At 44.4% G+C, this 25,090-nt stretch overlaps 1 protein-coding gene and 1 long non-coding RNA gene across 4 annotated transcripts in view; one reads left to right on the top strand and one right to left on the bottom strand.

Annotated features, from left to right (window-relative positions):
• The window catches only part of LOC122568631 (ecdysone-induced protein 78C), a 132,238-nt gene that overhangs the window by 101,829 nt on the left and 5,319 nt on the right, over positions 1 to 25,090 (bottom strand). For 2 of the 3 annotated variants that reach the window (XM_043728574.1, XM_043728575.1), the window contains exons 2-3: positions 22,672 to 22,754; positions 9,246 to 12,007 (exon numbers count right to left, since the gene is read on the bottom strand). In XM_043728574.1, coding sequence (XP_043584509.1) covers positions 9,246 to 9,528 — 283 coding nt within the window. In that variant the 5' untranslated portion in view covers positions 9,529 to 12,007; positions 22,672 to 22,754. The remainder of the gene's footprint in view (positions 1 to 9,245; positions 12,008 to 22,671; positions 22,755 to 25,090) is intronic. The other variant, XM_043728576.1, reaches the window with a different exon arrangement.
• On the top strand, positions 1,347 to 3,961 carry LOC122568640. Its single transcript, XR_006317167.1, has 3 exons — positions 1,347 to 1,608; positions 1,664 to 1,899; positions 3,536 to 3,961. It is a non-coding gene; the product is annotated as an uncharacterized LOC122568640 (long non-coding RNA).

The following is a 25,090-nucleotide window of genomic DNA, read 5'->3' as shown; positions in this document are numbered from 1 at the left end:
AATTATAGGTATCAACAGAAATGTATTTTAAGAGCGAAACTTCGATATTCGATGGAGAAAATATTTTAGCAGCAAAGTATTTTATTAAAGAAGATAACCGTATTGAATTTTTCTTTTTCAGAAGTAAATAAATAAATCGAACATTTGTAAAAAAAAATTTAACTTTGTTACATGTACTTGTACGTTTTTAGCATCAAAGAATTCGCATTAATCACGAGGCACTGCTCCTGCACCAGGAAGTCAGGGTGTACAAGTTCGATCAGATACACAGGGAACAGCCGATCTTAATCAATTTCCCTTAATTTTACCGTTGCATGACCACTTGGTACTGTATACTGTATACCTACATAGTAGGCAGTTCAATGGCGTTGCACTGCCAACGCTAACACGACTCTCTTTCTCCTTCTAAAAAGGTCTCTTCTACCTCTACCGTCATTAGCATTGCCATTAGCTAAGTCTTCTACCCTGCAAAAAATCTTATCCCTAGCTAGTCCGCTACAAACTACCGATTAACATATCATTTAATTATCGGCCGAATTAAAAAAAGAACAACTAAGAACAGGTATCAAATAAATCTTTAATGACCCTTGAAATTATGCAACATTTTCTCTCCTGTTTAGTTGAGAAACCAATTACTTTAAGTTTACGTAACACAATTTTTCCTTACCTCAATGCCAAACCGCAATACTCTATTTAACTAAATTGATTTACTCGAATAGCAATACACCGGAGTTTCCTTAACGTATTGCGAAGAAGAGTGTGCTGCACGCAGCGCTAGACAAAGCACCGAATAGCAAATGGATTGTTAGTTTCCTGGCTGACGACTTGAGAGCGAGTCGCGAGCGACTAGATTGCCGTGCGGCATAATACCGAAGCAAGGAATAAAATTTCTTTTTCAATTACGAGCCGCGAAACTCTCTGTCCGACCATTATCACCGCGCGTGATACCTCGTTAAAACGTATCCGGAAGGTCAATCGTTTTATAATGCAAAGGGAAAGAGAGGGACGAGAGAGAGAGAGAGAGAGAGAGAGAGGGAGAGAAAGAGAAAGAAAGAAAGCAGGGGATTGGAGATGTATCGCGGTTAGGGTCGATGTATGCATTCTACACGTGGCTGTCTCTGGTCGTAGCTGCGCGTGCACCAATGTTTCGGTGCACCGCGTATCCTATACGTCGTGATTTCATTTTATTCGACGCGTATGTATATGCAGGGAAAAAGAAAGGAAGAGAAAAGGTGCGATAGAAACGCGCGACTCGACCGTGTTGTGTGCTGCTACACACGCACGGTCTCGCGTGCGCGCGCACGCATACATTCGCGCACACGCGCACTGGTAGCATCACTTCACTGATGATATACCCTACCGAGAGTTCATTGCTCTTGAGGTGCAACGGAGAACGACGAGGATTCGCGCGAGAACGTCGGAAAGAGAGGGAGAAACGGAGAGGGAGACGCGAACTGGCATTGGCACGATGGAGAGAGACAAAAACGGAGACGCACAGCACGGAAGACGAAAGGGAACGAGCGAAAGAGACTAACCGATGGTACGAACAAGACACTGTCAAGGAGCTCTGAAAAGTCGAAGGAAGGGCGGAGAAAGACGGATCGAGAGGTATGTATTTACCACACGTCTCGGCGACTTTTAATAATTCACACGCGATTCCCAGCGCACCGTTCCGAGTCAAGACCACACCACTCTCGATGTTTTCGTTTTCTCTGGTCGCACGCACATGTTCGAAGGAAATGGCAAGGCCGGTAGGAAGCGATTGGGTTAAACGCTCTTCTAACGAATGTCCGTCGGCGAGTATCGGTTTCGTGCTAACGTAACAACACGTTACGCTTTATATCCGTACGTGGTCAAACTGCGTGCTGCTCGCGAGACATCGGCTACGATCGTAACCTCGTAAGTACAAACCGCCTCGAGAGCATTTCCCTCGGCTGGTCGATGGTAGTAATCGTGGTTAATCGCGAGCCAACTGGCATAAAACAATTAAATTCGCATATCCGACGAGCTCTTATAGGTACTTTTGATAAGTTATACTTCTCAGTTTTCTCAACAGCCGCACCGCCTGTTCTTCGCCCGTGCAATTCCCAAAGCCCGAGATAAATTCACTTTTAAAGCACGCTTCACTTTGAAATATCGAATCATCGGGCGGGACAAATCAAAATGACATTGAGTGGATCGAAAAATCGGAAAATATTGGACGCGGACGCTCGTTGAGCGTACCGACTCGAGCTTGTACCGGACACGTACCGGGTGCAATGTACCTGGATGAGTCACACGGTAACAGCGCACACATTCGCGTACGCACATGCGTCTCCACGCGCGATTCGCGTTCGTGTGCGCGCGCGTCTTTCGTCCTTGTCTCTCTCACTCGGTCGCGGCGGCGCGGCGTTCCTCGTTACTCGTAACATGCCAGAAAGAAACGAAGAAACGCGGTAACTTGCGCGCGATACGCGCTACGAACAGAGACAGGGAACGGGGCAACGAGCAAGATGGAAGATAAAAATCCAATCATTTCGACCGGTTTTGCATCGTGCCGACGAGGATAATGGAATACCGCGTCACTTTTTGCCGGTGCACAGAATATTTCCTCGCGTTAATATCCGCGCGTTCTACCCCGGCTCCTCTCCGCGTATCTGCGCCAGGTACGTACCTAATCGTGGTATACACCGCGCATTTGGCGCCCCTTACGTGACTGGCGCCAATCAGGTTAAGCTATTTCTAACTTTTGCGGAAACAACTTTGATTCGTTTCTTCGTTTTCCTTTTTTCTTTGGGTAATTATGAAGTTTTCGTAATTATGATGTTATTTTCCTTCGTTTAGTCAGAAAATTTACTAACTAAACTATTCCTAACTATCCGTAATTGTAAATACTGAACGTTACAGCGTAATATATAACTGTATCCAATAAATTTAATACGATATCGTAATAAGTCAACAAGTGTGGAAAGTTCATATAGCACATAAATAATATAAGAAGCTAAAAACATATTATAGTTAGTTATAGCTTATAACGTGTCTCATATATTCGACAAGTTAAAAATCAAGACGGCGATTGCAAGTGTTTATTCCTTTAATGTAGATAATTAAAAGCATATTTTATGTAATTGTCACTGATGTTAACTAACCATGGAGCCCAATACCAATAGACCAGTAGCAACGAATGGATAAAAATCACAGAGTTATGTAAACACGTGAAACTACGTAAGTGTCAAAAACTGGTAACTATAAGGCCTCGGGGCAAGGAAACGATGCGATAACCTGTCGAATGCGGATAGAAAGTTCAATTCGTACGAGACGAACAAATTAGTGGCGCGGAAATTATTTTTAGACACAGAAACTGGCATAGTTGTAGTTCCAGACTAACTCGATTAAAAGCGAGTACGCGAGTCAGCTTTCGTCGCCCTTTTCCTTCTTGACAAGCAAAATATAGCTTTAGAAAAACACGGTTCGCCACGAAACAACATGTGTGCGACCGTTTCGAATTCTTATGGCAACCATAAATTTTAACGAGATTCTGTCACTTTTTCTACAGGAAAACTGGATTATATCAAAGGATAAACGACGAGTATACGGGCGTGTAAAAAATCCGGAAACGTATCGAAAAGGTGAACGCCATACGAAGACAAGAAACGAGTATCTGGTTGCATGAATATTAATAAAGCACGTTAACTCGACACACGACTCTGTCGTGCTTATATTACACTCGGAAGTAGCCGGCAATTATTCAAAACCAATGACCACGTTGAAGAGATCCTTCTGAGTAGCCGGCCATTTGTATGAGAGTTCGACGTTTTAAACGATCAAGCGCGTGAAATAAAAAATGCAATCTTTTTCAGATACCTAACAGCTTTTAAACTTTATCTTCCAAGAGATGTTTTAGACGCTAGAACGTTTTTCAAGAATAATCATTTGTCTAAAATGTTCTGTAATTATGTAAGCTTGGAACTGTTACATTATTATAATATATGCACTTAAGAGTGTATCATTTCGACCAAAGATTGCTTTCTCTCGTCGAAATAAATTAAATTCATCGACGCATGTGCACTTTAAAGGCGATTGTGAAAGAAAACATAGGAAAAGATTGGGAAAAATTTTGAACAGAGAAAAGCGTCTCCTTAATATTTATATGTTTCACACAATTTTTAACACAAATATTTCCTTGTCGCAGAATTTCCAAATTTAATCTCACGTATCTACACATGTACAATTCCTTACTCTTAATTAATTAACATAAACTCGACTCACACTAATCATCATCAACTTATTTAAATGTCCAAGAAATATCGTAAATCTACGTGTAACAGTAATTTACACGCAAATGTCCCCGTCGTGAGATCCTTGGGCTTAGCAAGGAGGTTCTATCGGGTCCACGAGAATTTACTAAGCAGTTAAAAATAAATGACAAAAAGATGAAAAAATGAAAAGGAATGAAAAGATGGAATGAGAAAGAAGGCGGTCAAAGAAGCACATCGAGAGACTGTTAAAACGGTGTTGCGTAATCCTTTGGATTTAGTTTACTTTCGTCGGTGTCGATGCCACGCACGTAGCGTGACCGTGGCACTGAACCAGCGGCACGAACTTTCTCGTGGCCTTCGTTCCAGGAAGACGATTTACGTGACATGAACAGGACGCCAATGACTGCGAACGGTCATCGACGGTCCGAGCATCGCCTCTCCATTCGTCAGATCGTCGTGAATACATGTCGATTTCGAATCGATTATCGTTGTCGAACTTAGAGGAATCGAGTCCTAGTGAAACGAATTATTTAGAACGCGATGATGCAAGCATTGCGCAATGACATAAAAATAGGAAAGATATATATATCGAAGCTAGCTGTAACTGATAGTTTTCCGCTCTATGATAGGTTACTTTTCTAATCTCCTGTTCAATCTACGTTTTTTATATAACCTTGTATTCTTATGTTTCTTCCAGGGAAGGAAGTTCTTTTCTTTCTATTTCAGCGGAAGTGATTTATCCATAAGAATTTATTTAGTCACCTTAAATCGATATGACTTGTTACAAGTCATTAAATTGTGTTCCTTATAAACACAATTTATTTAAGAGCAACGACCGAACGATAGTGAATCTTCGCAGAGATGTACGAAATTGTTAGTAGATCGACGATGTTTGTGTAAATATTGTTAGGAATGTTGTAAGTAAAACAACGTTTGTTTCGAAACAAGACAAAAAGATTTGTTTTACTCACGAAGGGTAGCATACTCTTGATATTTTATATATTTTTGCATATTACCCGTATAATGTGCAATTTTGCGTCTTTATGTTATAAACGTAGAGTAATTTAATTTACGACGATAGATAACGATTTCTTACGTGTCAAAATTTACGTCGCTCCGTTCCCACTTTCCTTACATCGATTCAACAATTGCATCGCAATACAATGATCGATAGATATCCACGCAAAATATCGTACACAGAGCGAAGAAAACTTTTCTGCCTCATAATTCACCATCAGTCAATAAAACTCAATCACTCCATCAAATAAACAAACAGGAAAAGAGATCTATCAAACAGACGAACATTAATATCATCCGTTCTATTCTACTTCCCTTTGAACACCACCAAACCTTCAGGTGCCAAGCTTCGTTTGACTTTGAACAAAACCCAAGATGCTGCTTTCGTTTTCGCGAGCAGTTCGCAACGACTTAAGAAGAGTACCGCGGGATGATTAAGCGAACTCTCGATCCTTAACGAAAGTTCGTTGTTTTCAAAGTGCCTGGTGAACCTTCTTGAAAAGTTTGAACGAGAAAAAATTGCGTGAACGACAGCGGAGCGGGCGAATTATGCGGATGGACGTGCGCAAAGGTAAACTGCGTCATCGTGCTTTCACGAGAATTCCCTTGGACCCTAGCGGGATGACAGGTCGAGAAATATTCAGGAGTCTGTTCCTTGAGCATCAAGAAAGTTATCGACAGCGAATGACACGAGCGTAGAAGCTTCGAGGAAAAAGGAAATTCCTCGCGACGATTCGTCGCGTACTAACGCGTCTCCCTTCAGGGAACTGTTCCGAATAGAATCAGCCGTGACAGACCTTGACCGCATCGAGATTGAAATTCAAAGTTGAATTTTCGGCAACCATCGTATCAAATCGACACCACGGTCCTTTTAGACGAATGTATAATTTAAACGGCGACTTCCACCGTGGTCCTCGACATCTCTCGATGCTTCTCATGGTTAACGAAAAGGTAGTTACCTAGTGATGTTGAAAGAATCGCGGTCTGATCGTATTAGACACTGGATATAGTATCTCTTTTCTTGAGAATTTTAATAGCTTCTGATAGTAGTTTTCGATATTTTGAGACGCGAATAGCAAAGTTTATCACATTATCGTTAGACTGCGGGTTTCTATGGATTTATGAAGTATTAAAAGATACGTATAACACTGAAGTATTAAAACGTACGTAATTAACATTTGAACGTATGTAAAGTTACATTCGATGATACATATACCTAAATTGTTCTAATGCTGATCTTGTTGTCGCGGTGTCTCAACTTTTGATTGTCGCATAAGGGTAGATGCATGTAACTCGTATTATTCCTTCAAAGTGTCACGACTCAGGTTGTTTGAAACTTTACGCAGCTTGTCCTCGGTCGGTTGTATCTCGGATGACTCGCAAGAAATTTGAATCGTTTGCAAACGACCAGACAAACGTATTATTTCCTCGGAATATTTTATATCGCTTTCGTAACAAGTTCTCTCCGCTTTCAATCTATTCGTTCCAAACATAAGTTTATTAGGTAATTACAACGCTTTTGTCCTAGTAAATGTTCTTAGCTCGGTTATAAAGCCAATTTTTAAAGCCAATTTTTACAGACACTTTAAAATCTTCTATCAAACCAACGAGACACGTGTGTTTCGAATATTTCCAAACGTTATTCGCCTCGTTCGATATTTACGATTATATTTAAAACAAAATAACTTTAAAAAGACAACAATCGTCTTTCTCCGATTTTGATAAATCTTTTCCTAAAAAATGTTAGATACAATCAAACAACCGGCCCAGCTTTCTCTTCTGCCCCTTTCGCCACGACGACGCTGATCGGTACGATTTTCGCATTTTCCCAAGCGAAGATGTTCGCGGCAAAAGGGCAACGAATCTGCATTACACGAGACCCTAATTGTAAGAAGAAAACGTGTATCTCTCTACCGTGCACTGTTGATTCGCGAGTGAAATGTCAGCCCCCGTTCTCTTTGCAAATAGAGAGCGGCAAAGAGAGGAAGAAAGAGAGAAAGAGAAAAGGAGAGACGGGGGTTGGGCTGGATTCACAAGGAGGATCGTACGAAACCAGTTTTCGATCCGATATTTCCTTCAGACAATGGGAACGCTCGAAGAAAACTCAATTGAAAGAGAAATCGGTAGGACGGTGGTAGCCAACCAGAGCTTCGTGGATTTATATTGTAGCCTGATAGCATTGTGCTCGCCTCGAAACGAATCGCGAATATTGCAAACCACTCGGCGACCTTTCCAATTTGTATCGTAACCTTTACAGAACCATCTAAGAAGAGGGAACGATGGAAGCGACAGATAAACATGGCGAATCAGAATTGTAAAATAAGCAACGGCATTATTAAAACAATTGAAAGTTTCGTGAGGGCCAAGAGATATCAATGTCGGTCTCGAGGCTTCTTCGTTTGGGAGAGTTTCGAACGAACGCTTCTATCCTGACGTGTTTTCTTTGCTACTGGGACAAATGTTTCAATTACAAAACTTTGGATCCAACTTTAATCGTCAATGAGACAAGTGTTTGGTCTGTGAGACTTACATATTATCGACAATGAGTAGGAATTCAAGATAGATAAAACCAATTTCCCTCGCGTGTCCTTAATTATTCTCCAGATCCTCGTTTAAGATTGAGAGATCGCGGTTGAGACCAACCAAGTAAAATATTTCTCCGTTGGACAAATATTTCAAGACGTTTCAAGTAATTTCAGACGCGAGTGTCATACATTCAATGGAAACCAACACGTAAATACGATACGGACTTTAGCGATCTTCTATGGATATAGAGCGATATGAATCATCTGCTGAACAACAATACACTGAAATAGCCTGTAAAAAAGTAACGTCTAAATCGCTTTCAAGCAACAGCGTATAAGTTGGTCAGCTTTTTTACCTGTACGATCATGGACCGTAAAATTGAATCAATCAATTACAACTTTCATCATCCCGTAATGAAATGCCAGGTACGCGAGCGACGCGCCAATTTTTTCCTCCGCTTGCTTTCATAACGCCCATATCCACGCGGCGTTACTAAACCGTGCGAGAAACCGTAACAAAGGCACGCGTCTTGCAAAACATCATCGCTTAAACTTTAAACAATGCTTCTCCTTTCAACGGCATACCATAAAATATCACCGGATAACAATATCGTAACGTAAACTCATTCTATTTTTATAGTTCGTACTTCGACTGGGAGGTGATTGTACGTGAAAAGGATAAGTCAAAAATAGTTGTACGATTAAGTCTTTTCGTACAATGTTTCTCGATTTATTTAAACACATAGAATCGCACACCTTCTTGCCGATTGTATCGCGATCGCCGTATGAAATAACGAAACGGCTATATACGGTTGTTCACGGAAACATCTGAACATTTGCAGAAACCTTTTACGAATATATCGCGTGTGCTCTATGAAATATTTTGCAGTTTTATCAACATCGTAGCGGCGCTCGACGATCATCGGTTACGTTTGGAAGTTTGAAATTTAAAAATGTACATAGAAACTGCAACATAGTCGATGGCCAAATAGCTACGTATTTCACAGAGATCATAACACAAGCAATTGTTCAGTAAATAAGCCTTAAAATTTAGCGCATCCATTTCTAACGCTCACTATACGTTCAAGATCGCTGCTTATACGGTGTATATTAATTTTTTACTAAATATACGTTTAGAGTAAATACGTCGTAGCTCATACGCACATTTTCAAATTGATTTCAAATTTTACCGATATAATCGCGATAGTCGCACATCGGTGCCAATGAAATTGCGAAATATTTTCTCCAGCACGTACGACATATACATAAAAATTGTTTACGCTGAACATTTAAATACCTTCGTGAGTCGCTACGTGTTAAAACCCAGTACCAATCGAGTGACAGGGGTAACAGAAATGGATTTAAAAGATTACGAAACGTCTGAGGAAATAAAACACGACAGAAAAGCAAACAGAAAATTGAGATGGGAAAAAAAAGAAAAAAAAAAAAGGAAAATGAAACAAACCTTGCTTAATGACGATGCCAGGGGGCACTTGGACAATCGGTAGGGCGGCGTTCGGAGGATTTACAGGGATGCTGGCTGGTGTTCCAGGTGGAGGCGATGCGCTGGCGCTACCAACGGAACCGGGATCGCTGAAGCCTTGGGTGCTGTTCTCCTCCGGTCCGTCGAAGAAGCTCAGATTGAATTCACTACCAGCGTCGAACGACACTTCCGGTGTAAGGGTGTCTGGCGCCGGGGCGCTACCCAGACCCGCGCTCAGCGACTGATCGATTTTGAAAACGTCCATTGTACGAAGAGATAATGGTGATAATGACGTCGGTGATCGCGCACCTCGGTACCAACTGCGGTCACCATTCGCGTACTCGACTCGCTACGTGACTCGATTCGCGTCCGGCTCGGTGTTCATCACTTTTCTATGCCGAGATTTATTGGAGACCCCTTTTTCTTTATGCTTGCTATATGTCTCTGTAATTATTCTTTGCCTCTTCCTTCTTCGTACGCACAAGTACGTAACCACTGTATCACGGTATCGCTATGAAATATTATTCTCGATCAAGGATTAGACGCGAGAGCGCCGTTCTTAAGATCGGTGAAGAACTGAGAATCGAACCGATCCTTGTACGAAGATGTTTCTCGTTTAACGTATCGAGAAGGTGTCACTGCTGATTTATAAACATATATCCTGCGTTCAGAACTCCAAGTTTCGTCGCACGACGAAGAAACGGAACACAGCGACGAAATGGTCTTTAGGAGATTCACGAATCGCGCGTCACCTTCGTGCCCACCGGATATTCACTAGTGTATCACCGGCGGAACGAACAGTCCGCGAAACGACACACATCTATGCTCTTTATTCCCGCGATATCTTTTCGTTCAAACCCTCGAGCACACGCAATAAAAAAAAAAAAAAAAAAAAAAGAAAAAAGAAAGAACGAAAAAAGCGAAAAGTACCTGAACGAGGCACTTCGCGTTTCTACGAATTCCTTGATCGTCGTCGAATGCAGTGTCGGTCCAACTTCGATAAAATTCCCACTCGCTCGGCTTTCCTCCAAACAGCGTGTTACCTGGAAACTTTACGCGCGAACGATCGTCGAGCACATCTCGTTTTCTCGCGGACCGATTCACCAACGGTGGAACGTCGACGACAGGCACGGAGATGACGAGGAAGACGAAGAAGACGACGAAAAAGACGAAGAGGGCGAAAAGGACGACGTTTTCGCAAGAAGATCGTCAGGTTTCGCGATGCTACGGTTTCGAGAAAGCATTCCTCTCGAACGGAGCTCTCGAGAGCGGTTGAACCGAGGTCACTGGCCGTTACTCCTCAGGCAGATTCTCAATGAAGCTGTCCGCAGGCAACTGACGAACAATTTTGGCACGTCCACGGCTTGGCCAGAGAGCGCGTTTTATCTGTTAATCTCTCTCCTTCAAAGCGCCTTCGAACACATTATGCGTTGCTCCCGTTCATACGATTCTCGTTATTCTCCAGACACTGGCGGCCGGGGGCAATGCTTTTCGGTAGCCTTGAGCAGCCTATTATTCAATCTGATACGATTACGCGCGGATGCTTTATTACGCTCGCCGTGACACGTTTCTATTTTCTCCCGATCCTTATCGGCAAGTTCAATCCGACTCGTCACGAATTTCACCGATTCAACAACTTTACGTCTTGATATGCTCCAAGAGAAACTTATATGGATTTATTACATACAACGTACATGTATCTTCTTTGCGTCTATTCCAGCGCGTTGTTTGCCACTAGCCGAGCAACAGGCTACTCTCTGCTCTTTACTCTTTACTCGGGGAGACGATCGATGATGGTACTCGCGGCTGGTTAAAACCGGAACAAACGCGAGACTGAAAGAAAATATGAGAAAAATGAAAGACGTGGTTCGTTCGAGATGAAAATGTTAAATGAACGAATTCGAAGAACTGTGGATCACTAAATGTGTGTGTTTGGATTCATAGAAGGTTGTTGATCGCGCGAGATTCAATTTCTTTTCCTTTGTTTTTTTTTTTTCTTTCTTTCCTTCTTGTTTTTAAACGATCCTTTTTCCCGTGTCAACGCGAAAGCAAACAACTACGAAGCACCTGGCAGCGGTTGCACGAACGAACGGGGAAAAAAATCCGCACTTCACTGGCACCGTGTCACAACAGGAAGAGAAGACCTTTCTCGTTAGCTATCTGGTTGCCCGAGGGCTGCGAAAATCCGTGGGATCGCGATCTTTGACAGGGTTCAGCATTGTTTGAAAAGACGCTCGGTATCGTCTTCGTGCGAGGGCATGTTCTCATCGACATCGTTATTTTCCCTTCTAGCTCTCTCCCTCTCTCTCTCTCTCTCTCTCTCTCTCTTTCTCTCTCCCCGGGTTTCCGCTTCGAAATAAAAACGATGCGAGGGTTCAACCCATTATCTTTCCTTTTTGGTTGAGATCGAGAGATCATTCGCTGCTTTCGCTTTCCTTTTCCGCTCTTCTGCTTCTCTCTCTCTCTCTCTCTCTCCCTGACGTTTTTTCTATCTTTGTGTTACGCCGATGTTTATATATGTATATATATATATCGTTTTCTCTCCGTCCTTTTCTTCCTTCCTCTCCGCGTATTTTCTCCTCCTTCTTTATATTTTGTTCGTTTCTCTCTGAGTTTCACTTTATTTGCCACGTTGCACAACGAAACGATCTAGGGGGAAAACTTTTTTCGGGTAACGCAAGCACGGCCTTTTCCGCCGATTTTCAGTGGGTCTGTGGTCCCCTGGCTTTTCACGTGATCCATCGCTGAAAAGACAAATCAAAACGAAACGAAAATCAGAAACCAAGGGAAAACCACTACTTCGAACGCGATCAACAAAAGAAGAAACTGTTATTCGTTCTCTCTGTTATTCGTCTCTCTGGCCAGACGTATAAATAAACTCGAAGTTCGAGCATGCGCGATCGATCTCGTTCTACCTTGCTCGATTTCCCCGATCTCCTAGGTTTTCGCGGACAAACGAGTCGTCGCTGCGTACGAACACGCGGAGGAATGCTTCCGCCACGAGATCAAAGCTCATCGAACGGTATCGATAATCGTGTTGCAAGTGGAATCAACGAAACTAAGAGCAAGTCGCGCTTCTCTCGGAATAATCTTTCGATTATTGATCGATCGGTAAAGTTTGGCTCGGCCATGGTCGATAGCCGAATATATTAACGTTTTTATTATTTCCAAAACGTTTCTCGCCAGCTGTAACAGCTGGAAAGATAGTGGGAGAAAAGAGAGAGAGGGAGAGAAAGAGAGAGAGAGAGAAGAGGAGAAAGAAAGGTGAACGACGAGAGAAGAGAAGATCGGTGGATTCGAAAGGAGGAAAAGATCGCGAAAGGAAAAAAGACAGCGAGTCCAGAGAGGAACACGAGGAGGAGAGTGAGAAAAAGCGAATGTCATTGCCGTAATCTTCGGACGTTGACTTCCTCCTGGCTCGTCCCTCCTTCCTCTTGGTCGCAAGCCCCTTCCCAACCACCTCACCCCCTCCCAGTTCGTTCTCTTTGTCCTCTCGTTCTCACCTGTGCGTTCCTCCTCGCGATTCTCTACCTGCTCTCTCGCTTCCTCTTTCCTCCCCTTCACCTTTCCGCGCTGCCTCTCTCTCGCACTCACGTCTCTTCGCTTCTTCGTTCCTTCTCAATCTTTCGCCCTTTTTCTCTTTAACCGTGGCTCGTTACGCCAGCTCGTGAGTCTCAAATATTTTCGTAACGATTCGCGAGTGAAGTTCCTCGTCGAAAGATTTTAATAAACACAAACGAAGAAAGTACGTACGTACACAGGTAGATGGTGGATTAGAACAGATGTTACATCCGTGGCGGGAATAGGATTCGTTAAAAAATCCAAGCTAGACGATTAACCCGCTCTCTAGTTTCACCGGTTTTTAATCGGAAACGAATTTTCGAACGATCGCTGAATTAACATATCAACCGGTATATCACTCGATCGCAGCCGCTTTCTGCTTGCAATTATTAAACGATAAATCAGGAGACTGTTAATGTTGGTCGAAGTGTATGCGATCGGTCCAAGTGCAATGATATTTTACGCGCGTTTGCTCCTGCTACATGTAAGATCAGTTTGCACAACTTAATTGGAAATGTAGAAACGAAATGTTGAAAACCTATGCATAGAAATTTATTTTTACGGTCATAATGCTTCTATCGCGTTAAAGTTGCGTTCATCCGTGCAGAAATAATTGCGTGATTATCAGATTATTGCGTGAAAAATATTTGGAAATAAGATAACGAGTTAGATGTTAGTCTTGTTCCGAGTTAAAGAACAGGCCAGGTGTCTGAAATTTGTGATCGAAGCTGGTCGTACGATCGATGTATCGTTGCATTTGTATTTCATTTAACTCTTTCCTGCTTAATTTCGTATATCCACGATATCGTACCGCAACGAGTTACTAACTCGACGATAAATGTATTTTCAGTAGAACTGGTCCTAATTTTAACGCATTATATCCTCCTATCTTATAGAAACATCAAGCAAACATGTTTTTACTGTTCATAATTCAAAGGAAAAAATGTCTTCACGACTCAGAAGCATCCGACTTTAAAAGGATTAACGCGTAAGTACCTCGAGCCTCGAATAATTTAATGCTCGATTCCTTCCCTACAACCGAATTCTTTCGTTATAACTTTCTCTGGAAATAAATAGAGAAGAAAGACTGTTCAACTATCCTAAAATGCTACCCAAGCCTCTCAAACGCAAAACTCAATCCATATCACTCGACTAAGGTCGTCCACTCGTCTGTGCCCACTCGAGCGAATCAACGCCCAAAAACATCTCATTGACAGAGTGAATCGGAATTACGACTGCCTCGAGCCTCGTGCTTAGTTGCCCTCGTACTTGAAGAATCGGCTTTTTCACGAGGTGGAACGGCGCGCGTCTTGCAAAGGACGAAATCACGGTCGAGCACGGGGCACCAGGCTATGATTTAAAGTCTCGCGGTGTATGCACGAGAGAGGCATACGCGCCGCGGGATATACATTACCCGCGGTATAATCCGTCGCGAATGATTTATAAATCGAGTGAATCACGATTTGGCACGAAGCAAAAACGGTAATCGCGAATTAGCATTTGCATCAAAGGGTTGCCAGAGGTGGAGAGGCCGGGGGGGATAGGGAGGATAAATAAGGGGGTGAAAGGGCGAAGGGAGTAGAGAGGTAGGGGCAAAGAAGGAGAGAGAGAGAGAGAGACGGTTAAGAAGGGAAGGAGGGCGGGCGCACACACGGCAAAAGCCCTTGTCCGACAAATCGGTCGCGTAAAGGCGCGCTTTGAAGAGAGAGAAGGCTGGTCCGAATGGCGGTTTCGCGGCCTCGCAGACGGTCATTTGTCTCCTGCAACGCCTGCCTCGGTTCCGCGTTCCATCTGCGTCACAAGTCAGTGCGTTCACCTTGCCTCGAGTTATCAAAATCGGATCCGATGCGATAGCCCCGTGCACACGCGTATTCTTGGATCTCGATAGCACCACGTGCTCTTTACCGATGCGAAAAACCGAACTAAATTGATTTTCAATTTTCCCTCTCGTTCTCTTTCTTTTGCGCAGTTTTATCGTCAGTTTCTTTTTCTTTCAAATCTCTCTCTCTCTCTCTCTCTCTCTCTCTCTCTCTCATTCTCTCTCACTTTTGTTTTTCCTCTTCAACCGTCTCTGAAGCTATCTTTACCGTCCTTTCGTCGTTTAATAAATATCAGCGTGTTATAACTAGTTTGGCTATATAGTTGGCTATAGGCTGTATAGTAGCTTATAAGATGCAAATATGCGAGAGATTCCTTTCCCCGATTTAAATACCCCTCCCCACCCCCGTCGAGTTACAGCCGCGATCAAGAAAGGGAATTCAAGCGTGACGTAATCTGGCCAAGGTGGATTTAGGTAGCCGAGTTTCCTGAAGCTTTTTGTCCGATTCGTAACACCGTTGCGCAAGAGTCGTATATCGATTAAAAAGTTCGCCACGGAACGGAAGTGTTTGCGTTAAGAAGCGTTCAAACGACTAATACTATCGTTATATATAATTTATATAATATTTTCTTAACGTTATTTCATTATCTTATTGTTAACGTTATCGCGCGTAAAAGACCCTCTACACAATCGATATATATATATATATATATATATATATATATATATATATATATCGTCGATACAGTGTTGCGAACCTTCGATGTTGACAATAATATCGATCGTTCGAACGCTCCTGGAGAAATCACCGAGTAAGAGAAACGATTTAAGCGGTCACGTAAGAGCCGACGAAACTCACGTAACTCTTGTTCGGACATAACGACGATCTCGTCGATTATTCGTTCCCGATTGCATCGTTTTAGGAAAGATTATTATCTATTTATTGTACTCTTCTCTTTTGTACCTTTTCATCGTTAATTGTGTTCTGGCGATTAAGAAAGGGTTGCGCGCGACGTCGAAAATTTTCTCACTCGACGAGAGACAACCGACAGGGACTGAAAACACAATGCGGCTTTTGCAACTTCCTCGGCAATTATCCGAGCGCGGCGCATGCGATTCGTACGAAAATAAAAGGGAAGAGGCGCGAGAGCCACGCTCGACGAGTTTTACCTGCACGAGACGATGCAGAATACACGCTGGCATCCAGCACGCGCGTTTTCCTCTGCGATCGCGCTTCCCTGCGCGGTATTAAACGGCGAGGAGGTTCTAAGCGTCCTTGTCCTTCCAGGATAACAGGACGATGCCACCGCGGTAAGGAGAAGTACCACGACGCGACGCCAGAAATCGCGGACCGTGACTGGTTTCGCCTAAAGCCTCGTTCACACCTCGCGCGAATAGTCTACTCGCGTGTTTTCTTCGTCAGCCAAAGGAGAAAGACAAGGAGAAACTTCCTCTATCCGCATCGATTCGTGGAAAATCCAACGATTTCTTGTTCCATCGAGACTCTTTCCTGGTTCCTCCTCGGAAAACGATTTAGATAATCGCGTCCTTCGTAGAGGACACAGAATTCATCGGACGATCGTCGAAATCGCGATCACCGGGCTCGAACGGTCGTGTCCACTTGGATCAACTCGGTCCAGCACACTGAACGTCACTCAATCTCCGTAATGATCCTCTTTCACTGGGATCATTGTCCGTGCGCGTGCAACCGCGGAACAACAACAACAGTGGCAGCAACGACGTTAACCCACGAGAAAAAGACGAAGACGGCGAAGACGACGATGACGAACGATGGTTCGACGATGGTGACGTCGAACGTCGTCACCGACGCGATTTACTCGGAAACTCGATCGACCTGTTGCGTCGTACCGATGTCGCGACTATATCGACGACGATCGGCAAGTGTCGTCCAGTCAGCGACTGTACGAGCGACAACAACCACGGGGAACGTACGCAGCGCGCGAAAAATATCGGAAAATCTGTGCCGATATTCGCGAAACGGAAGGTACCGTGGCGGGGGATGGAGAACGCGGCGATCGAAAAAGGGGATGGAACCGGGCAAATAGCCGCGAGCTGCCCTGTTACGATCACGTGCGTTTGTCACGAGTCGCGGTGGTGTATACGGAGCCGACTCGCTCGCTCTCGTGCGAGTGCCGAGAGCGAGTTCTCTCTGTATGTTTCTCCGTGCTCTGTCTTCGTCTCCGCGAGTCGACTCTCTCTCCTTCTCGCTCGCTTACCTTCCACGCTTTCCACCTCTCTCTCTCTCCCGATCTGACCGACCTGGCGCTCCTCTATTTTCCTTCCAACGCGTCTATCTTTCTCGCTCGGTCGTTCACGACCAGCGTTTCCCATCTTTGTCGCCAAGCTACGCCGTACGACGCCCTTTCTCGCTCTATCGCGCGAGAGAGAGTCTTACCTGTGAGGTAAGTAAAACCAGCGTTCCGTCGTACGTGTTACGGCATTGCGCGACTCGCCCGACTCGTAGCCCCACGCTCTGCCATTACGCGGGGTTCCGCGGTTCGCTATGGTGGAGAGGGGAGAGCGCGAGCGAGCAAGCGAGCGAGCCAGCGAGCTAGCGAGGTAAGGGGAGGGGGGGGGTGGAGGAGCGATGACGAGTAAAAGGGTGGAGGAGGAGGTGATGGTGAAGGTGGTGGTACAAAGCGAAGGAAGAGGTGGTAACGATGGTAATGCAACAGGGGGTGGCGACGGGGCAGAGGGAGCAGCAGCAGCAGGGCGAGAAGGAGAGGGGCAGATAACCAACTAACGAAGGAAAGAGACGCGCGTATAGAGAAAAGGGAGAAAGAATGACTACGAATGAGAAAGAGAAAGAGAAGGGGAGAAAAGGACGGAGAAAGGAGAATTAAGCGACTGGGTCGGAGGTGAGTTCTGGAAATGGTGGTAGGGGCTGTGGTATCGAGGGGGGTTCGAGGGGGTTAGGTGCACCAGAAGAGGGGAGAGGAGAAGGCGAAGTTGGAGGTGAGCCCTGTCGTTCGGATCGTACCGGTGGGGGTAGCGTGGATCGAGGCACGCTTGACGACGGGACGGGAGGGGGTAATCCGTAGAAGCTGGGTGGGGGATGCGAGTGGACCAACTGGGTTCGCCAGCAACCCGCGGTTCATTGACCGAGAAGTGCCGGGAGAGCCGAACGGTCGGCCGTGTTCGACCCGCTGCTAAAACAGAATTTGTACCGGCACTTTATGCGGCTCGTCTAAGTACGCGAGTCGCGTGAAACCGACGAGGATGGACGGAACATGGACGCGGTGGAGCAGACAGCTACGGAACGGGCGAGGGGGGTGAGGGTGAAACGCGAGATAAGGAGAAGGAGACTGGGAAAGATTTCGCGATGCGCCAGCCTCGGAGGGAGATCCTCGATCGTCCGTTGAGAGAAGACGGAGAACGCGGCGGTTCGGCAAACGGGGTTGCAAGAATTTCGGCGAAGAAGGATGGGGGAGAAGGGTGGGCGAGAACGAGCGACAGAAACGGAGTGGGGCGGTGTGCGGCGCGAACGAGCGTAAGCTGTTGCGCTCCCAAATTCTGACGATTCAATTAGGCAAGTGCACTCTGCAGCTCGAGAGGAACCGCGACAACGTTTCCTGGTATCCCGATTTGATTTTAATCGTGCCGCACAGCGACCACCCCTCCGATACGCGGTGCCGCGCACCTACTGCGTTATGTATTCTCGTTAGGCGAACCGATGGCACCGTGCGTCGAAAGTAATCACGCCGACGTTACGATTAAGCGAATTAACGCGCGGCACGTCGAGTTACGTACGTTTCGTGGTTAACTGCCGCCAGTGCCGCTCTTTAAGTCGCCTAGAGACGCGTTTTGCGCCAGGATGCGATTTACGTCGACGACGTTCCGCGGAACAACAACCGGAATAGATAGAGGCGTGAAATAATAGATCGAAGACAGCAGCGCACCCTCGACACCGCGAACTCTATTATCATCGGTCAAATCGTAAGACTATGAGAGAGATGCGCGTTTACTCGCGATACGAGACGAAAGTTTCCGCGTACGCGTCTTCTTGTCGCCCGTTGTGTCCACGTTTTGCAACCGATTGACTTTAGAGATCGATCGATCTACGATACGGCCATTAGATCGATGTTATCGGGTTTGCCCAACGTGGAAACGCTGGCGTATCGATGCGAACGATCGAGTTAGGCGATGATCGGTTCGATGACTTATCTTCTCATTGCCTGGCTATGCGACGATCATCGTGCGTTTCCTGATCGAACCCGCGATCCTGCATCCAAGAAAATGGCCGCCGGTTGAACGACGACCGACAGCATTTACGAAAAAGGGATGAAGTCCCCGTGTAAGTAAGTCTGTCGACTGCCGGTGACCACACGGCCGCACACTTGTCGGGAAAGGAGATGCGCAACTCGGTGTAATGAACCTGGGAAACCGGTTACATCCGCGCCGTGTATATATACAGATCGGTTCGGGCTGTACTTACGTTACATTACGCGAGCTGCTGCTACTCGCGATCGAACTATTGCATTGCAACGGATCGAGCGATCGAACTGCCTGAAACATTCCTCGTCAGCTTTATATAGAGGAATCTCGATAAGTATTTTTACGGATACGGTTCATACGGAAGGCCATCTTCGCGTAAACGGTATCGGATTAAACGAACGTAAGTGGATGCGGAGTATATGAATGTTTTTTATCAGCCACGACAAACGTCAGAGTATAAGGCATAGTATAGGTGTCTACGCGAAGCTAAAGGGCATATTTTTGCCTGAAAGAGATAGAAACGATTATTGCCCGATATTTACCGGCGTACGATGAATTAGATGTCAGGTGTGAAAGACCGAACGGCACGGATTATTTCTGTACTTATCAATAGCATACATAGATCGAGGATAAGTATAGTTAGTAGGAAATAGGCAGTTCGTTCGTTTTTCGAATTTCATCGATATATTTTGGAAACACGTTTTCCAAAGGTCGAAGCGCGTGACGAAAGTTTTGTTCGTAGCTTCGATGCAGCTTACATTGGCGAAGCGAGCGCATAAATAAATTTGAAAACACAACCAGTCGATACCAGGTCTCTACAAAAGTTTGTTCGTTTCATTTTGGCAAACGGCTATCTTCGGAAAAGAGAAAGAGCTCGCGACTGAAAAACGCAACGCTTTTTATACTTCGACTGTTTTTACCCGGGCACAACATTTATTTCCCGGATACGGTCCCTGCATTCTCACGACGACCACCGAAGGCACGGTAATGCAACGGCACATCCGGCTAGCTCGCTAAATCTATTTTATTCATATTCAATTACCCTGTCGTACTGTGTGCGCGAACCGAAAATAAATTCACCGCAAATCTCTCGCAACGACTAGAGGCGGGATAACTATTGCCGAACGATCGCAAAAACGTAAACGAAATTCGATGGCCGCTTTTCTCAATATAGAATCCCAGGTTATCCAGACACGAACACTTAGATTCCAAAATAACTCTCTAAACACTCGAGGATCGCAAAGATAAGGTATGACAACACGCATTCGTTTGATCCTCTTAGAAATCTCAAATTGATCCTACTCTATCTTGTAACGATTCCTTAATTTCATCACGCAAATATACCGTTAACGCACAATTTTCATTTTCACGATTTAATTTCATGAGCTCGTTCGTCGCAAGAAGGTGAACGAAACACGAATAATGGTAAAAATTCCGCGACAAATTTGAAAAAAGTAGTTCAACTCATGGAACATTGAAAACAATTTAAAAATCCAATACCTCCTTAATCGTTCGTGCATCTCCAAAACTGTCTCTGCTCGTTAAACTTTGATGCAGCTCTCTTGAGAAATATTTACATCGAAGATACCGGTTTTGAAAATTTTAGGTATCTTAATCTTAACTCGTTAATTTCTTCCACGAAATTTCTTTGTACAAAAGTGCACCTGTCATCTACCGCTAAAAGCCTTACGTCTTTCAATCGAACAGGTTGACTATCTTTTTAACCACGTTACATTAAAGTACGCTCCTCTAACCGCCAAGTACCATCAAAGCGAAGAAAATTGCATTTATCATGCCTTCGCCTGGTAATCTTGGCTCGATCAACGATTATTTACATATACATACACGCAATATCCCTTTTACTACAAATAAGAACGCCGGATTAAAATTCCCATAATCGCAATCGTAAATTGTCGGCCTGCATTTCCGTCCGCCAAGGACAATTCCTCGAACGAACGATGTTTCATTGTCAAGTGGAAATCTGTAGAGAGGATATTTTTTCTGAAGCTGGCGTGGCAAAGGGCAGTCCTGCGAGGGAAGAAAAAAAAATGCGGCGATTCAATTATCGCGGGGCGAAACGGCGAAAGCGGAACTTCCGGTCGCCGGCATCTTCCGGCTCGGCGTAAACCGTTCCGGCATAAAAGGAAGGATAAAGAAAGGGGTGGCGAGGTGCAGGTGAATGCAAGGGGTGGGAAGAAAGCTCCGGAGGAAGACTACGTGTCGGTACGAGGGAGTTGGAACGGTGAGCGCGGGATAGAGTTTGGGGGTTTAACGCGAGAAGTAGCGTAGCTAGGATGGCAGAAGAGGTAGGTGGAGGAGGTAAGAGAGAGGGATGGGGAGGTTGAAGAAAACACATAATAGGGTGGGGCGCTTTGCTGCCGCTTTTGAATCGATCCAACGCCGGCTACAGCTGGAATCTCATCCCACACCGGTTCGGTCAGCGGTTCTCATTCTTTACCCCCGTTTCACCCCTCTTATCGCCGCGAGAAAGATTATCGCGGATATATGGAAGGACAGAGGCTGCGATTGGATTTAGATTAACATCGGCTTTAAAACTGTCGGCCGAGGACCAAACTGCCTTCGACGATAAAACTGGGTCGTGGGTCGACCAGCTCGTATCAGACACGTACGTGTCAAGCACGGATGAACGAGCTTTGAGTACACTTGTTAGCCCGGTCCGCTCAAATACGCGGCCGGTTATTAATTCGTCGTTGTCCTATCACGAGCCCCGGTTTCGAGTAGGCCGAACGATAAATCAAAATTGCACTTTGCAATTGGCGAGCGTTATTAGCTGACGGGCTGCCACTACGGAGGATCGCGTTTTATCGATCGTCTCGTCGATTAACTCGCCAACGATCGAATAATTCCCTGTTACCGCCGTTCTTCCTCGTTCGATCTCGTATACGTTGGTCCGTGGCAGGCGACAAGTTTATCAGAAGCTAAAACCAGTGCCGATTCCTCGCGTTCCAGGCAAAACGAAACCGAGCATGCGATTTTTGTTCTCGACGCGGCTGAATTAACTTCGATCGTGGAATCCTGTTCTACAAGTGTCTTATGAAGCAACTAGACGTTATACGGATGTCGTTAATTGACTCGCGAGTTCCAAAAGCTGATATAATATCGGAAGAATTCAGAAAGCAGAAATATGCCGCGTGTTCCGATAGAAACTTTGATCAAGGTAACTCGTTCTAAGAATGGAAATTATGCCAAAATTACCTCAGCCGCAATCTGCACTCATCAACTTCGTACATCGAAAAGTACGGAAAAGCGATGATATTGCGAACACTGCTTTTTGAATTCGCCTTAGAATACACCATCACTCGTTACATCCTTTTGCAATAAACGAACTCGTAGAAACAAGTCGTCTACTTTTTGAGAACCGAACATTAGCCGCTTGATAAAACTAAGAAATTCAAGCAAAAAGTGAAGTTGATCGAGTTGTCCTCCGAGAGACTGAAATATCTGTCTTTCTCGTATACGTACTCACTGACTTATAAGGCAAACTTCCAAAGTTTCTTATTTCTGGCCTTAAGTTAAAAAGCATTCCGTTTCATCAAGACCTCGAGCAATAACGCGATAAACGCGTTTTAAATAATTTCCTCCTCTCTCTAAAGAAACTCACTTTAAAAAAATGCTAACAAAAGGCGAAGCTTCCCCTTTTCACCGGTCACAATAAGTTCGCCGCAAGTCAGCGTTCATTTAGCGAGGCCAGCTTCGCGTGCTCGCGGAGAAATAACCGGTGGCTTAAATTGGACCAGCGAGGCCTCAACATCATTTATAATAAAGACTCACCGTTGTTGTTGCGCAGGATGGAAGCAGGACTCGTTGCCTCGAGAGGGCTGCTGGGTTCTTCCGTGCTCGGCTCCCTCTTCACGCTGAAATGGAAACATCTATTATGTATTCAATCGAACAGGGTGTAGAGAACGGATAGAAGGGATGAAATCGGCCGAAAGTAGTCCAAGATCGACTACAGAGCGAAACAGAGAAAGAGAGTGCTCGAACCAGGGTCGTTTAGGTTCCTCTCCGGGTCGATCTGTTCGCGAATTCGCTTCTTCCTTATCGTACACACGGGATTGTGTTTGCGCACAGAGGGGTGGTCCTTTGACTACGGCCCTGACTCCATCCGAGCAATCAGGATTGACCTAGTTTTTAGTTCAATTTGCGCGGCGAACGTGCGTTTCCCTTAAGCCGGCCAAAATGAAAATGGACCAACAGGGAAAAAAATCGTAGATGGATGGGTCCACGGGGACCAATTGCACGGATCGGAACGAAAGTCGTTGTAAGAGAAATATCACATAATTGTAAGCGATTTTTAAAAAACCACGAAGTCTATTCGTATCTGAAGGTAAGGTATTCTAATTGCGAGATAGTTGAGATAGGAACGATTGAATGTAAATCTAGATGAACTTTTGTAAAGAAAAAAATCAGTAATATTTATAGAATATCGTAAAATTGACGTTATAACGATGAACGAATCCTGGAAATGTTCAAGAGATCAACGAAAATACGTGCTTAACTCTAAAACCAAGTGAGAAGACAATGTTGGAATTGGTTGATAGCGTGTCAGGATTTCAAAATTGCTTTCTTGTAGAAAATGAAAATGTGATTCATCGCGTGACGATATTAGGAGTATTGATACGTTTCATGAGTTCGCTATATTTTAAACGTGGACGAATGCGTGACATTTGCATATTTGAGTAGAAAAAATACTTATGCTGTGAATCTCCGATACAGAAAACTATTGGAAGCTCGCTAATACGAAGGATTCTATTACGTTAACCGAATGAAAGAACCTTACCACTATGACAAAGATTGACATCAAGTCAAATCGTTGAGAAGAAAAAAATGTGCAAATACGAAAAGCGAATTGGAAAATAAAAATGGCACGGGATGCGATCCACTAATTATACGTATATCCTACATTTTTTACTATATGTTTGAACATGTTTGAATAATATAGAGAACGTTGGTTATTATCGTTGCTTCGCCCTAGCCGATGATATCCTGTTTAATATCTGTTTATATAGGATATATCAATTATTTTGATCTCCCTTCACTGTTGATAAAATAGACACAAAATGACGATTAAGAAATGATAAAGACAAACCCAGGGAGCTTGATGTAAATATAAATATAACGTGCATATATAACGTACGAATGCTCGTCTAATTAGCGTACAGTTACATTTAATTACAACTCTTTCACGATGCGATACATGTCCAAAATAGCTTCCGCTTCGATTGTAACGCTAAATGATGCTAGAAAGCCAACTGTACGTTACAACAAGACAAAACGTGAGAAATGAAAACTTTTCACGTCCATCTAGTTTCAAGCGTGACTGTTACATCTCTATATTCTAATTTCACACAAACACGTGTACCATCGATCCTACACCGACGAAAGATGCAACGATTAATAAAATCCTCTGTCAATCGGTTAAACATTTCATTTTTCGTTAACCCAGAAAGCTTACATGACTGGATCGTATTAAAGTTTGATACGATTTTGCCATCCGCGATTGCAACAACGATACAACGTAAACGGACACGAGATGAAATTATATCGGAAGCTAATACGGTCAGCTGTCATGTTCCGCGAGGCATCGACACCGACTCGTCGCGATTCGACAGGTTGGAAAACTCTTCGCGCAAATATTTTCCCCGCCAACGTCTTTGATGCTCCTTCAAAGAGGATCCCGAGTTCATCAATAACCGATAGATCTAAGAGGATGGATCGACACCCCCGGAGAGGCGTTTGGAAGCCGCTTCTCCTCTATGAATAGATCTCCTATTTCGGAAGCCGAAGAGTACGTGTTATCGAGCGGCGACCAATAGCCCGCGACCGCTTTGAGCCGCGACGATGATGACAGAAACCATACGCTACATTGGTGTAGGTGCTATACCACTATTCCGAGTGTCGTCGATAATAATTACTCGCCGAGTTCGAGTGAAACGAAGTGGGTCGGCCGAAAATATCTGTACCTAAAAGGTGGTCAATCACGCGTGATCCGAACCGCGAATGCGACCAGGGATCGAAGATATGAAATATAGAAGATTGAGATTGGGAATTATTTAAGCGATTTTTAATTAATTAATCGAGTATTCGAGAATAAACTATTAAAATATTCGCAGAGATATCGGGTATATTTGCCGTGGTTGCTTTTGAAGTTGGAACATACTCGTTGCGAATATTTCATCGAAGAATTTTGAAT

This window comes from Bombus pyrosoma, linkage group LG6 (assembly GCF_014825855.1).
Source record: "Bombus pyrosoma isolate SC7728 linkage group LG6, ASM1482585v1, whole genome shotgun sequence".
NCBI classification, from domain to species: Eukaryota; Metazoa; Arthropoda; class Insecta; order Hymenoptera; family Apidae; genus Bombus; species Bombus pyrosoma.
Note: the sequence above shows the minus strand (reverse complement) of the source record. Positions and strands in the feature narration are given on the sequence as shown.